General features: G+C 42.4%; 1 protein-coding gene across 1 annotated transcript; it reads left to right on the forward strand.

The window, feature by feature from the left end:
- The first annotated feature begins 5454 nt into the window (after positions 1-5454).
- On the forward strand, positions 5455-7011 carry LOC104757789 (LOB domain-containing protein 4). Its single transcript, XM_010480580.3, has 2 exons — positions 5455-5814; positions 6307-7011. The coding sequence occupies exons 1-2, from the start codon at positions 5638-5640 to the stop codon at positions 6646-6648; spliced, it is 519 nt and encodes a 172-aa protein (XP_010478882.1). The 5' UTR covers positions 5455-5637; the 3' UTR covers positions 6649-7011.
- The last annotated feature ends 9282 nt before the right edge of the window (positions 7012-16293 follow it).

The following is a 16293-nucleotide window of genomic DNA, read 5'->3' on the forward strand; positions in this document are numbered from 1 at the left end:
CATCCGGCTTGACCTAAAGCCTAACTAATTGGAGCTTTAACATTATTGTTTATTAAATATATGAGGACATCAAATTTTTAAAAATATATATGTTGTGGAGTAGTGGTTGAGTTCAACTTTCTTGACTATAAAGAACACATTTCGAGTCTAAAATTTGTAGATTTGAATTTTCTAAAAAATTATGTTTCTAAACTGAAAATGCCTTGTATTAAGTATTATGTGTACGCTTGTTTTCTGGCGAAAGATCAAACAAACATTGCCAAAGCAACCACAACCTTGACCACTATGGCAAAATTAAGATATAAGACTTTAGTTAGATTAATTGAGTTTCAATTCAGAATAAACCATTGAAATTTACTTTGTTCGAGCTTGATTTTGTATACTTTATATGAAATATGAACTCATGAGTCATGACCGTAAAGGATTATTTCAATATGTGCGTAGTCAACAACGATTAGAATGCCTAGAATATCCATGTAACATTTATCAACGACACTCTTCAAAGCTCCGTCGAATCAAAATTTAGAGGTATATTTAAAGGTGTTTAGGAAGAAAGTGAAGTATGGGGCTCAATCTCACGTACGTTCACTTGATGAACATGCATGTAGTAATAGTCAGATAACGCTACAAACATCCCTACTTTGCTTTCAGAACTTAGTGAGACTATAGCAAATATGGAGTCTCCAAAAAGTGTTAACGTGAAGAATGAGCCAAAAAATTCCAGCATGATAGTGTATCTATATATGACATTTTCTTTATTTTTTGTTCATGAAGGAGCAATGAGGTATCACAAACTAAATATACTGTAGGATTTAAATCACATATATGAGACTTATTTTATCCTTTTAGCATCTTTGTTATCAGTTAGTAGTTAGCCAGTTCATTTTTTCTTGATTGTGCCAGTTATACCTCCCAAGTTTGTTTGACCAATAATCGTAGTAGATTGATAAGGGACTGGGACGATACAACAAAAGTTATAAAATAAAATGTATGATATCCACTTATTTGTCCAAGTTGTGGCTTTTGCTCACCAAAGTATAACCAAGTTAACAAAGTGCCTTTGGCCTAGTGGTAAAGGGGCTCCAGCTGGAGCTTCCGCCCTGGGTTCAAATCCCCTTGGCCACCCAGAGACGCCTTAAGTGGTAAGAAAACGTGGATTTCTCGTGGGCTTCGTGGGATTAGTCTTTGGGCCTAGAAAGCTTTTAGGATCCCCACGGTTAACAAAAGAAAAAAAAAAAAAAAAAAGTATAACCAAGTTAACTGATGATTATTGGACCGTCAATCTTGTTTTTTTTTTTTTCTGAAAGAATAAGGATGTGACTGAATATACTTTTTAGAAGGAAAAGGAAGAAACGAAAACAGTGTTACTAGTTTGATTAGGATCAGAAAAAAAAAAATTACCAAATACAATTATAGATTTATATATCCAAATATTATTTGTTAGATTTTATAACATAAATTGTGAACGTTAATGCTGTCGACGAAAACTTCATTGTGAGGTAGGGACCATAACGATATGGAAGTGATCTTCTGCTTAATTAATTGCTATTTTAAAATCTACGACCAATTCTTTCCAATCTAGTTCTTTTTTTCATATTTTTGTTAATTTATTTATATAAATTTCCATCAACCGAAAGAGCTTTTCTTTTAAATTGCTTTATTTCTTTTTTCATGCTCTTTCAACCGTCAAAGTAACGTCTCTAGTCTCTTTCTCTTCTTCAATTAACAGTCTTCTGCTCTCTCCTTTTGTATCTTTTCTCTTTTTTTGTTTGAACCTCTTGCCTTGAGGAACCAAGTGTTGAAACATATAATACTAAGAGATGTATTCCGTAAGATATTCTCACACACACAAATATAGTCTGAACATTGTATTATGATTTTTATTTTTAAGAAAACGAAACGGTGAAGTATATATGATTAATAAATATCGTGAAGGGTTTTCTAAACCATTTCTTTCATTTGAATAATTTTTTGTTTGATGTAATAAAATTTAAAGGGAAGCTAATGATCAGTCTCATGCTGAATATTTTGATCATGAGCGTTGCTTTTTGACTTATATGTATAACTACCTTCTTGGGATGATTTAAAACTATAAAAGAATTTCATTTTAAAAACGGTTTAGTTAGAATTAGAAAGGAGCACATTAATTTAGCCAAACAAAAAATAAAATAGTAAGGAACATTAAGTCAGGGAGAGGTTACTAGAAAAAAAAAAGAGAATAATAATAGGTAATCAGTAGGGTTGTTGTAGAGGACGTTCTTAACTTGACAAATTAACTACCACTGATTTCTATAATTACAGCAAGAGTTGACCTGTTGTAATAATTAACACTCATGATGATGTATGTACAAATTATCTATTGCATGAGCAGTTTTGCTGTTTGTACATGAGATTTCGTAAAAATGACTTATTCAAGGACCCCTTGTAATGATATATACATATAATCTTCTTAAGTATACTTAAACCCAACGGTTGTCACAAAAATATTAAAAAATGTTAACATAAAGTTTTTAATACGGTTATAACATAAATATTTCATGGATTCTAAATCTAAAAAAGTCACGTACGTTGCATATTGAATCATACGTATAATTCTATATATGTTTAATCATATGTTGTCTATTTGTAGATTGTTCAATATGGAAGGTGTTAAACTGTTAATAGTAAATCATTATTTTATAACAGTTTCAACGAAAACGAGTAGCTACCTGCCGATGCCAAATTTATATTTTTTTCCAATTACAGACAAATCAAAGATTTGGGATTGGAGAGGAAGAGATCTATTGAAACCGACACATTCGGTCCAAAACATTACATCTTATAATTAAGTATGATTTTGTTCAAAAAAAAAAAATAATAATTAAGTATGATTTAACGAAATAGTAAAATACGTAAATCAAGCTTTTAGGTCATGTCACTGTTCCTATACGTCTGTGATCATAAAGCATGGAGTAAAATGTTTAAATTATACAAAAAAGACTGATTAAATTCATTAGTGAACTTTAATTTGTCGATGACCAATAAGAATGATGGAAAAGGGGCAAAAGCTACATAAGTGGTTATCGAAAGAGTCGACCGTTTGAAGTTTTGTCGGAAAGACACTCCACCATAATATAAATACAAATCTTATCACTAGTGGAAACTGTCGAGTGTGGAGTTCTCTTTTATGCCTTCTAAATAAAACAATATTATTTTTTTAAATTCTTCCAAAATAATTTTGGATTTTTTCTTTTCTTTCTTGTTGACATGAAAGTTTTGGAGTCTTCTATATATCGACGCCAATACAAAAGTTCACGGTGACTATAGTATGCTCTAGAGCAAATTCCGAATAGAAAACGATATTTATAACATAGCTCTATTAAATACCAGAAATGATAAACACAAAGTTTAGATTTACAACTCAGAGAAAATAGAAATGTTCTCCACAATTCAACGTTCTTCATTTTCAGGCTATATATATATATTTGATATCGAAAGCTGTGGGCGTCTTCTTTTCTAAGTTCTTGTTTATCTTTATTTTTGTCTTTTTCTACGAAAATAATAGCGTGCACTGTAATGTTTCTTTCAACTTTGTTTTTTGACTAGCGGTAGCGGATGACGAGACATATGGTTGCCCCCATTATAATCTTTGTGTGTTTATTTTAAGGTTGTTTTCCTTTTTATAATTTATGACCTTTTATAAACAGTTAAAAAAAATGTTTACAAGTTAGAAAAAATTGTATGGTCACAATTTATAAGAAAACTTCATATTTTAGAAATATGGGAACATGTGAAATGAAAATAAAAAAAGTTTCTTATATAAATGAACTCTTTTTTATGTTAAAGTTTGCACATGGAATTTAACATATAATTCGTTCATAATATTTTTGCATTTAGAAATATTTTAGGTTGTTGTCCAAAAAAAAAAAAAAAAAAATATTTTAGTTTATATTCATATAGATGGACGATATATACATCACACGTCAAATAAAATCCAAAAAAACACCACAATAATCTACTTGATAATTTTGGATGTCTATGAACGCACACAAAAATGTGGCACTTATGAAATGGAACATGCTTTAAATTTTTATGATCAAAATATAAAAGCGTCTAGCCTAATAAGTAATAAGCGTTCAGTATTTTCACTTTGTATGGAAAAATCCGTTTTGATGTTTTAGAATATTAATATTTTGTCTTTTATACTCTCTCCGTTTTAAAATATAAGATGTTTTGGAGAAATTTATTGTTTCATAATATAGGATGTTTTCAAATTTCAATGCAACTTTTAGATTAGTTAGTATTTTATATTATGCAGTATTGTTTCTGATTGGTTGAACTTGTTAAAAGTAAAGACTTTTTAATCTGCGTGCTTTGCTTAAAACATCATATATTTTGAAACGGAGAGAGTATATAATATCAAAATAAATATTTCCGAAGGTTATGATCAAACTGAAAAATTTCGTTGATAAACACTTCCAAATTTTATACCTACTCTAATTCCTTAAAGTTGCTTCCAACAAATCCTCATTTCACCCTTCTCCGATATATTTAAGCAATTGAAAAATAAGTTTTTATTTATTAATAAAAAGTTTGATTTCGAGTTTTTTTAATATGCCCTTCCTATGCAAATTCGAGGGACCACGTAGAAAGCTGTGAGAATCTCAATACACAAAAAATATAAGAAACAATGATTACATGCACAAGCACGAGGCCTTAAATTTCCTTATCCTATACATATATTATATACACATTTTTATATAAAAGAGATGTAACAACATTCCAAAGAAAAAAACCTCCTTTAGCTAGTAGCTCTCTACATAAAAACAGAACCAGAATAAACACAGACAAGTAAGAAAAAAGTTATTATGTATATATAGGTCTATATGTCAATAGAAAGAACTCCAAAATTGAAGTTCTCAATTCTAAACAAATTTCCACGAAAAAAAACTGATAAATATTTCTTATATCTCATTTGTAATTTATTTTAGGTTTGTAATTTGGTAAAATTAAAGACCAATGAGAATAGAGAATAAAACAAATACTCCCTCTGTCTCACAAAGATTGAAGTTTTAGAGAATTTTCTTTGTCCCAACAAGATTGATGTTTTGAATATTTTTAATAAATTTTTGTTTTAATGATTACTGATGCTGTAGAGTGTATGGAGTGTAAAAGTGGGAAGGTGGGAAAATGAAAAAGTATTAGAAAAATAAATCATATATTCTCTCTGTGTGTAAAATCCTAAATTTCAATCTTTGTGAGACAGAGGAAGTAGTATTTGGCGCCAAAAGAAAGAAAAAAAAAGTGGTCGTGTCACGTGATGTTAATTAGCTTATTAACTAGGACCAGAACAAAAAAAATTGAAGTGTTTTCCAAATCTCTAGGTCCCACTCTCAGATGTGCTGACTTTTTTTTTTTAATTTTCTTGTCTTAAATCATTTTGTATTTTTTTTTATATATATAAATTAAAAAAAAAATTAATTCAGTTTTAGCTCACTCTATAAATCTCCACAGATCCATCACACTTCACCCTAGACCCTCTTCCCAGTTCCCACACAAGCTTTTTCTCTGATTTGACGATTGTGTTTTTCAATCCAACGGTCCATAACAAAAAAAACTTTCACAATCCGAAGGACACGTGGGGCGTAGCAACGAGTGATGAAAGAAAGTAGCCGGAAGCAAGGAGCGGCGTCACCGTGTGCGGCTTGTAAGCTTTTGCGGCGGCGGTGCGCTCAAGATTGTGTTTTCTCGCCGTATTTCCCGGCGGATGAGCCTCAGAAGTTTGCTAATGTTCATAGAGTGTTCGGTGCTAGCAACGTCAACAAGATGCTTCAGGTTCTCTTCTTCTTCTTCTCCTAAGAATAATTGAAACGTGGTTAATCATATTTTGGGTTAGGTTAATTAGGATTATTTTCTTGTTTCTTATGTTAGATGAGACATTAGTATCATTTCCATAACTTTTTATTGACAACTACCACATGGTCCGACCCATTTTATATTATAATATAAAACTAATTGAAGGATTTTAAACACTCAATTGTTGAATTTGCATTTTAAGAGTTTAAGAATATGTTTAGTGACATATACAAATTGTTAGCTGATGTAAATTTCAACCACTTCTGTTAGCTGATGAAGTATTGTAACCACTTTAACTTTTGTTAAATAGTGTAAAAAATGATAGTTTTTTTTTTTTTGTGCAACCTTGTAAATGATAGTATGATCTAACATTTTTCTTAGCTAGCTACTGTATAATCTAAACTTGAGATGAATAGTCTTGCGAGATTGGTTGGTTTAAATGGCTAACAAGAATATTTTGAAACTCAACAGGAGTTACCCATCCACCAGCGGGGAGATGCAGTGAGCAGCATGGTTTACGAGGCTAATGCAAGAGTGAGGGATCCGGTTTACGGTTGCGTAGGAGCAATTTCTTCCCTCCAGCAACAAATCGATGTGTTGCAAGCTCAGCTAGCTCTAGCTCAAGCTGAAGTGGTGCATCTACGTGTGCGTCACTCGACTAATTTCCAGGGCCACGGACTGTGCCCGGATAGCCCAAGTAGCAGCGGCTCACCTTCGTCGAAGCAAGTGAGTCCACAGGACAACAAGGGCATGTTTAGCCATATGGACATTGTGGATGAGGCCAGTTTGGGAGAGTCTATGTGGTCTTGCTAGTCAACAGAAAGCTCTCCTTTTGCTACTACATTTCCTAATCTTTTATTTTGGAAATTTCGGGATTTATATATTTAAAGTAGGGGTAGGAAATGAAAATGCTCTGTTTTGACTAACAGAGTTAAATTATTAACATGATATATATAGAGATACATATAAAATACTACTAAGTTTATATTATTATATATGAGTATTTGTAATTTTGTATTTCGGGGGTATTTGGGATTTGGTGTACTTGTACCGTCTACGACTTTGGACCATGATCGTCTAGGGTTATTATGATCATTTCAACTGAGGAGAGAACTTTGTTATTGACCTAATGTATATTTTGTTATTTGTGAAATATATATTTATCTCTTTCATATATACAGTACGATTTTATATTTAAGGAGCTTGTTGGTGCGGGATTTAGCACCCCCATCATACCGAGGTAAACCAGAAATGTTAATTGATTATCTAACCGGGAATCCGGTTAAGGGATCGATTAGGTTTTCGGGAATCAGTTCGGATAAAGAATAGTCTTGGAGAAGAAGGAACCGACATCCACTTCGGTGCGGCGGCCGACTCAAGCAATAGGGCAGTTTTCCATATTTCACTTCGTCTGTTAAGGAAAGTTAATATATTATGAGATCTCTGAACATGTATAAATAAGGGAGACTTCTCCATTGTAAATCATTCAGAATCTAATACAATAACTGAGTTCTCTTTTTGCTCTTTGCAACAAACTCTAGTTCTTTCGAGTTCTTCTTCTTTACCTCTAATTTCAAGGCTTAGATCTATTTTCCAGAGAGATAGCTCTATTGAATTTGTTTCCCTCCATAAACAAATTCATTGTGGAAACCTAGTTTCTACAATTGGCGCCGTCTGTGGGGACGCAAATCGTCTCTAGGAAACTCTCCTGAAAGAAGCCTTGCAATAATATCTTCCGTCGTGAACGAAGTTCCAGAAGAAAACCGCACGCCCGATCTCACGGGCATCACGCCTTCTCAGGATGACACCGCGACACTGGGTGGGTCAACTAGGCCTGTCATTGCCGTGTATTCCCGTCATCGCGTGAACACAACGGCAAATCCGGTCGGAACCTCCACCGAACTCCCAGTCGGGGTCAGATCTGATGGGGAAACCAGCCAGGGTGCAGGACGAACTCTCGAGGAGCCAGTCCACCTCGACGCAGAGCCTTCTACTGAACAAACCCACGAGGAGGCGGATGCTCGCGTAACGGAGCAGCAGAACAGCGCACAGAACGGGAACCTCCCCGTTCATACCACACCAGCGGCCCAGAATCCGCAGCTCGTTTCCATGGAGGACTTCAGAATCCTGTTCGGCACCATGACAAAAGAGATCTACCAGATGATCTCCGAAACCAACCGCAGAGTTGATGCCGTTGTGACCCAAACAACCCCATCACAGATCTCTGCTGGACAATCGCTCAACGTAGATGGTCTCACTCGTCGTCTCGATTTTTCGGAAGCACAACCGGAGCGGAGGAATCCTCCCCCTCGGACCACGTCCAGTATCCGACCAACGAATCCGAACTCACGGATACACGAAAGCACGACCGTCCCAGTCACCCGCCACGCGAACTCCGGATCTTGCTACGAACTCGAAGAAATCAGGTCACAGATTAGTGGCATGAACACTCTCCTCCATCGAGCTATCAGCACCGCTCCGGAAATCGACAGGATCGTTGAGGTAACTCGGCAGTCGCCCTTCACTCAACGGATAGCACGAGCCGTCATACCACACGTCAAACTGAAGCTGCCGGTCTATCAGGGAGACAAAGATCCGGTCCAGTTCATGACATCCTTCATGGCGACCATGTCAAAAGCTCGGTTCACCGAAGAACAAAGGGACGCCGGTTGCTGTCAACTGTTCGTGGATAGCCTTTCCGGCCCTGCCTTGGTATGGTTCACGAGGCTCGAGCCGAACTCGATCGACAACTTTGACGATCTGTCCAAGGCTTTCCTCAAGAACAACCGAATCCTCATCGAACGAGGCGTGACAAGTTCAGACCTCTGGGAGATGGCCCAGGAACGAGGGGAACCTATCGCCAACTACTTGAACAGGTTCAAAGAAAAGCTGACAAAGGTCAACGTCCCGGAAGACGCAGCAATGGCGGCCTTCAGAAAAGGCTTAATCCCCGGATCGCCGTTACGAAAAGACCTTAACATCCGGGAACCCAAGGATCTCGATGATGCGCTACATCGGGCCTCCAGGTTCGCACTCGACGAGGAGGAAGAAGCCCGAATAGCCGCAAAAACTAATGACGAACAGCCGTCGCATCCCGCTAAGACTAAAAACCGGGTCGAACACCACGAACCCCGCAAGCACCACGAACCTCAGGATCGAAAAAAGGGCGTCATCCACGCAGTCTCCGAGGTGGACGGTCAGGACAAGCAGCCATCTGACCCGAAGGAACTCTACTGCGATTTTCACATGTACCCCGGTCACTCCACGCAAGAGTGCGTCCATCTGAAGAACTAACTGTACGCAAAGTATCTTTCTGGCGAAGTCGAAGCTACTTATCAGCCAAAAAGCGCCCGTGGAGGCAGAGGTCGCCGAGGTGGATGGCGCGGAGGACGATCTAACCGAGGCCGTGGCGCAGGCGGCAGACGGGGTTACGATGGACCACCCAACGCAGCCCAGCAACTAGCACCCGTGAATCACCAGGAGGAGGCGCCCCAAGCAGACGAACTGCCTGGCCCTCCCAAACGACAGAGGGGACAAAACCCGGAGCGGGCTAATTCTCCTCCCCGTGGACGAATAACCATGATACTTGGTCCACCGGAGGACTGCGCGGATTCTGTTCGCGCACTCAAAAAGAGAGCACGGCAAGTTTGCGCCCTCCAAACCGCTCCGGGCGAGCCTCCGCTATGTGCGGACCCGATATCATTCACCTCAGAAGACGCCAAAGGAATCCAACACCCCCATTCAGACCCCTTGGTTATCGAAGTCTCGATGGGCGACTTCGACGTCGAACGAGTTTTGATCGACACTGGGAGCACAGTCAATGTACTCTGTTGGCAAACATTGGAAAAAATGGGCGTCACACCAGACCAACTGAAACCCGAAACTCGAACGCTGACGGGCTACGACGGGGTCGCCAAAATGTCGATGGGCGATGTGAAGCTACAAGTACGAGCTGGCGGAGTGACCCGGAAAACTAAGTTCGCAGTCGTTGATGCACCACCAATCTACAACGCTATTCTGGGGGTACCTTGGATATATGCGATGCAGGCCGTACCGTCGACCTATCACCTCTGCCTCAAATTCCCAACTCCTACAGGAATTTGCACACTTTACGGCGACCAGAGGGTGGCCAGAGTCTGCTCTGTTATCGAAAAGAAGCAGAGGAAGACGGAGACCGCATAGCAATTACAGAGCGGGGACCATCTCACCGGTCCCCGAAAGCCGGAGCGGGATCGCCTCAAGTGTCTGGAGTGCAAGATCCTACAGGCGAATATTGACCCCTCCGACCCATCGTGAACTGTTGGCATCGGGGCCGAACTCGATGAAAGCATAAAGGCCAAGCTGATCGCTTTCCTGCAATCTCGGGCTTCCACATTCGCTAGGTCAACAAAAGAAATGGTCGGGATAAGCCCCGAAGTCATGTGCCACAAGCTAAATATCGACCCCACGTTCAAGCCGATCAGACAGAAGCGCAGGCGCCTAGGCCCGGATCGAGCCAAGGCGGTCCAGGACAAAGTGGAACGACTACTCAAGGCGGATCAAATCATGGAAGTCCAGTATCCTGATTGGTTGGCTAACCCGGTCGTAGTCAAAAAGAAAAACGGCAAGTGGAGAGTTTGCGTGGACTTCACCAATCTCAACAAAGCTTGCCCTAAGGACAGCTTTCCTCTGCCGCACATAGATCGTCTCGTTGAAGCCACGGCTGGAAACCAGCTGCTTTCGTTTATGGATTCTTTCTCAGGCTACAACCAGATCGCCATGAGCTCAGCTGACCGCGAGAAAACGGTATTCATCACAGATAGGGGGACCTACTGTTACAAAGTGATGCCGTTCGGATTGAAAAACGCCGGAGCAACCTACCAGCGCTTGGTAAACATGATGTTCGCGAATCTGCTCGGCAAAACCATGGAGGTCTATATAAACGACATGCTGGTCAAGTCTCTGATCGCAGAACAGCACGTCCAACATCTGGCAGAGTGTTTCGACATCTTGGATCAATTCCAGATGAAACTAAACCCAACGAAGTGCACATTCGGAGTAACTTCCGGAGAATTTTTGGGGTACATCGTCACTGAACAGGGAATAGAGGCAAATCCCAAGCAGATCGAAGCCATACTAGGGCTCCCGTCGCCGACCAACAAGCGAGAAGTACAACGCTTGACTGGTCGGATCGCCGCTCTGAACCGTTTCATCGCGCGCTCAACAGATAAGTGCCTCCCCTTTTACCAACTTCTTCGCGGGAACAAGGATTTCCATTGGGACGAGGAATGCGAGATCGCCTTTCGTCAGTTGAAGGAATATTTGACCTGTCACCCAGTATTGGTCAAACCGGAGGACGGCGAAACATTGTATCTCTATGTCTCGGTGTCCAGCTCGGCCGTTAGCGGGGTGCTAGTCCGAGACGATCGCGGGGACCAGAAACCCATTTTCTACACAAGCAAAGCACTAAACGACACGGAGTCGCGATACCCCACGCTGGAAAAATTGGCCCTTGCAGTGATCTTCGCAGCACGGAAACTACGACCCTATTTTCAGTCCCACTCTATCGTCGTGTTTACTGATCAACCACTCCGAACCATCCTTCATATCCCCCTCCAATCCGGACGCATGGCAAAATGGGCAGTCGAACTTAGCGAGTACGACATCGAATACCGTTCTCGCCCAAGCCTGAAGTCACAAGTTCTGGCTGACTTCATCACCGAATTGTCTCCCGAGCTTGACGATCCCACTCCCACGGTGGAGCAATGGACAATGTTCGTCGACGGATCGTCAACAAATCAAGGATCCGGGGTCGGGATCATACTTCGATCTCCCACCGGAGAAATTCTCGAGCAAGCGTTAAAGCTCAATTTAAAAGCGTCGAACAACGAAACTGAGTACGAGGCCGTTCTCGCAGGACTCCGGCTAGCCCAGGGACTTGGAGTTAAACACCTGCAGGTCTTCTGTGACTCCCAACTCGTAGTCAGCCAGTTCAGCGGAGAATTCGACGCCAAAAACAAGCGAATGGGAGCATATCGACAGTTGGTCCGTACATTATCCGGCGAGTTTACGTCGTTCTCCCTGACGAAGGTCCCACGGAACAAGAACGCATCAGCCGACGCACTCGCAGCTCTGGCAAACCGCTCCGACCCCGAGTTACGGCGTACCATTCCCATCGAATGCATCGAGGCTCCCAGCGTTGACCCGGACAGCCAGATCGCCCTCATCAATGACGACCCAATCCCGATGGAAGTCGACGAGCCAATAGAAGATATGGCAGACGTCGTCGAACCCCCCGAGGATTGGCAAACTGAGATCAAGCTTTACATCTCCGATGGCACCGTCCCGGCAGATCGATGGGCAGCTCGACGACTAAAGGCTCGGAGTGCCAGGTACATCCTGTTGAACGGGGAGCTATTTCGCCGGAGTGCTTCGGGAGTGTTCCTTACCTGTGTTACTCGGGACGAGGCCGAACGCATCATGATGGAAGTGCATGAAGGCGAAGGTGGCAACCATTCTGGCGGACGCGCAATTGCTCTCAAAATCAAAAAGGACGGACACTATTGGCCCACCATGATGGCCGATTGCGAGACTTTTGCGGCCAAATGCGAAGCTTGTCAGCGCCATGGACCCATGCATCACGTCCCGCCCGAACTATTAAACACCGTCACTGCTCTGTATCCCTTTATGAGCTGGGCCATGGATGCCATAGGACCTTTGCCGGCATCCAAATCCAAGAAATATGTTCTGGTTCTGACCGATTACTTCACCAAGTGGGTGGAAGCAGAATCTTTCATAAGGATCCAATCCTTAGACGTGACCAATTTCATATGGAAAAACATCATATGTCGCCACGGACTCCCATATGAGATCGTCACCGACAACGGTACCCAATTCACTTCGATGATCACCAGACGCTTCTTGACAAAATGGCAAATCCGTCTCAGCACTTCGACTCCTCGATACCCGCAAGGCAACGGTCAAGCTGAAGCTACGAATAAGTCGATCGTTGATGGGCTCAAGAAACGACTCGGTCGAAGAAAAGGAGCATGGGCAGATCACCTGAATGGTGTGCTGTGGTCATACCGCACAACCCCGCGGCGGAGCACGGGACAATCCCCTTTCTCCCTCGCATATGGTCTTGAAGAACTCGCCCCAGCTGAAACAGGGGTCCCGACACTTCGTCGCACTATGATGGTCGATAATCCTAAACTTAACGATGAGATGCTGGTCGACCGCAACGATCTCGCCGAAGAGTTGCGCGACAAAGCTCTAGTTCGGATGCAACACTACCAAGACGCGGCGGCTCGTATTACAATAAGACTGTTCGTCAGCGGCGCTTCAACGAAGGTGATCTGGTTCTAAGGGAAGTCTTTGAGAACACCAAGGAAGTAAACGCCGGCAAACTCGGCGCTCGATGGGAAGGTCCATATCTCGTATCTAGAGCAGTTCGCCCGGGAGTTTACGAACTCATAACCATGGCTGGGGAACGTATCAAAAACTCGTGGAACGCAGCCCACTTGAAACGCTACTACAGCTAAGTCGTTGTCACGACTCTACTTAGGAGTTTTCGGGAATCCGAACTCTATTTATCTTTCCTTTGTAATATGAACTACGGTTGGCTTGATCCCCAATTCAGGGTACGTAGGCAATTCCTTATCTTTTAAAGACTAAGCAAATGCAGCTAATATATTAATAAAGTTTTTTCCGGTTTAAAAACTTCCTCAACTCGGCGACAAGCCGGCGTGCAAAACAAAATATCCAAAGGTTACTTGCATTTAAATTTCTTTTACACGGTTTGGATAATTCCAAACAAGTTAAAAGCTTCAATAACTAAGTCAAATTCCCATTACATGCTTTGGATGTTTCGACTAATAATAAAAACAAAAAAAGAGAAAAGAGACGCAAAGGGAAAAGGTCCCTTCGACGACTCGGGGTCCTAGATGAGAAAAGAAAAAGACCGCCCGAATTCAGAGTTCGGAACGGTCGAGCTCCCACACTCAGCGTCTAGGTTGATCCTGCAGACGAAGTGGAGGCCGCGGACCCGATAGATCGTCTGCCAATGGTTCCTCCACCGCTACCTCGTCCAGTTCGGCGCGCCAGAACTGACGCCTTCCCCTCAGGGCTTCCAATCTCTCCCTTGGGACTTCGACACCTTTTGACGCCAAGTCTTCTAAGAAAGCACACGGGCCTTCAACCAAGTGCCTCTCGCGGAGAATCGGGCCGGCCGACTCCAGGAAGGTAGCATACCGCCTTAACCTTTCTACGGAAGCTCGGTAGGCCCAGATATCCACGTTAAACGGGTACGCAGTATCTTCGAGAGGCTGACAATCGGCCTCCAAGAGGACGGGCACCCCCATACCTTCCAGCAGTTCTAGGCACGCCGTTCGCGCGGCAAACAGGCCGGTCATACGCCACCTCTCCAAGTAGAAACCATTGGAGATTAGTTTGTTCAGGACCCGAATGGTCCCGTCCAAACGATGAAGCCGACAGATCTCGGCCAATCTTCGGCGTCTTGCCATAAGATGAGCCCCCAGCCTATAGCGGGGAGCTCGACATCTTCGAAGTTCCTGACACACAGGACTCCCTTCTGCACCCGTCATGTCAACGTACGGGACAGGAGCGCAAACTCGGAACGTCTCCGCGCTCTCGTGGGCGGAGGAGCTCTCTGAAGCTTCAGTTCGTCTCGAACTGCTTGCCGAAGCGGCTATCCTCTCCCGAGCTTGTCTTAGCCACGCTGATCGAGTAGTCACCATCTCTTTTCTCTCAGTGATTCTCGCAAATAATGGAAGTGGTTAGAATGATCACCCCTCGTTGACACCCTGGCCAGGTGATCAGCTCGCATAAAGACCCACTATTTTCAGGATAAGCCGAACCGAGAGTCGCCCCTGACCTTCCTACGTAGGGATAAGCCGGACCCAGAGTATTTATTCCGCACCCGCTTTTTGTTTTTGGGGTAAGCCAAACCCAGAGTATTTATTTCGCACCCAAACTTTAGTTCGGACGGAACGGTTAGCCGAACCCAGAGGATATTTTCGCAGTCCGGCATCCGAGCTAAAGCCAAGGAGATAAGCCGAGCCCAGTATCTCGCTCTCCGATTAAACACACTTTATTAACACTTCGTCCCGAATTGATGTTTTCTACCATCAATTAATAAAAATTGTCTGTTGTAAGCCGGGAGACGTCTCGCCTCTGACACATTTTTCAGATAGTAAAACAATGATTAAAGCAAATCTCTTATTATAAAATTTTATTCCAAGCGAAATTCAAGCTCGTCCGTTACATTGCAGCTAGGTATTATTAAATGATTAAATAAAACATCTTAATTCCGAACTGGTGCGCCATTCGCAGCGATCTCACGAATGCTCGACTTGAGTCGTTTCGGCATTGGCCATAGCAATTGCAACCCAATCTTTTCCCAATCCTCCGAACGAGTCTCCAACGCTCTGGCTTTTTGTTCAGACTCGTCAAGCAGATCCGTAGTCCTTTTCCTTTTCGCCTTGAGCAAGACAATTTCGGATCGATTCTGCCTCTCTGCCTCTCTTCATATGAAAGTACTGAAGATCTTGAGTCAGTTCTTGGTGCGAACCCTCGATCTGCATACGCAAAATCAACAAACGTGTTAGTACGAGGAAGACAAGTTTCGATCGCTTACAAGGAAAGGAAAAAGGAAAAGAGGGTAACGGTTACCTGACGGAAAAAGGCGTCCGCCTCGGCAAGTTCGGCATCGGTTGCGCGCCGGTTAATGTAAAACGGTTTAACTTTGCCCGGAATGAAGTCGCCAATTAAGGCGGGATCCATGTGCACTGGCTTCCGATCTGATTCACTTCGGCATTCATTGCAGTATGCAACAAGACATGGCGGCAAATCAGCTATCTTGCCAAACCCATTCTTAATCCAATCCTTTGGGTGAGATTCCAGCATCTCAAGTTTGAGTAGCAGATCTCGCTGTGCTTGTTCTGATGCGGCAAGACGATTGGAATATTCCGCATGGCGATCCTCCACCTCATGAAGAAAATCGATCAGCTCGCGTCTCTCTTCTGGTCTAACGCGGGACATCAACATCCAGGGCGCTCTGATGTTCGGGAAGTACGCCATCCCTCTTTCGATAGCTTCGGCATTCGAGAACGTTGGCACATCGTTGCCAACCAACGGGGATTCGACGCTGCTAATCGAGCTCGACATTGTCTTTGGTTGAAAAGCTTTCTTGGATGTTTAATCCGCAGGCAGCATTGGTTAGATTTATACACGTCTTGGGAGGTAAACTACTTAGGAAAATTGGGAACTTTCCATGCCGAATTGGAAAGTGTGCATCTTTCTCGAAATTTCAATTTTCTTTTTCAACAAAAAGGAAACAATCTTGACAAATAAGTTCCAAAAGAAGAGTGGGCCGAACGAGTCGGCAATGTTCTACAAGGGTATTCAAACCCATACTTAAATAAAATCTGAAGCGAAAGCAAAACCAAGAAAAATATAATT

The sequence above is a fragment of the Camelina sativa genome, chromosome 17, assembly GCF_030686135.1.
Source record: "Camelina sativa cultivar CO46 ecotype springtype chromosome 17, ASM3068613v1".
Lineage (NCBI taxonomy): Eukaryota > Viridiplantae > Streptophyta > Magnoliopsida > Brassicales > Brassicaceae > Camelina > Camelina sativa.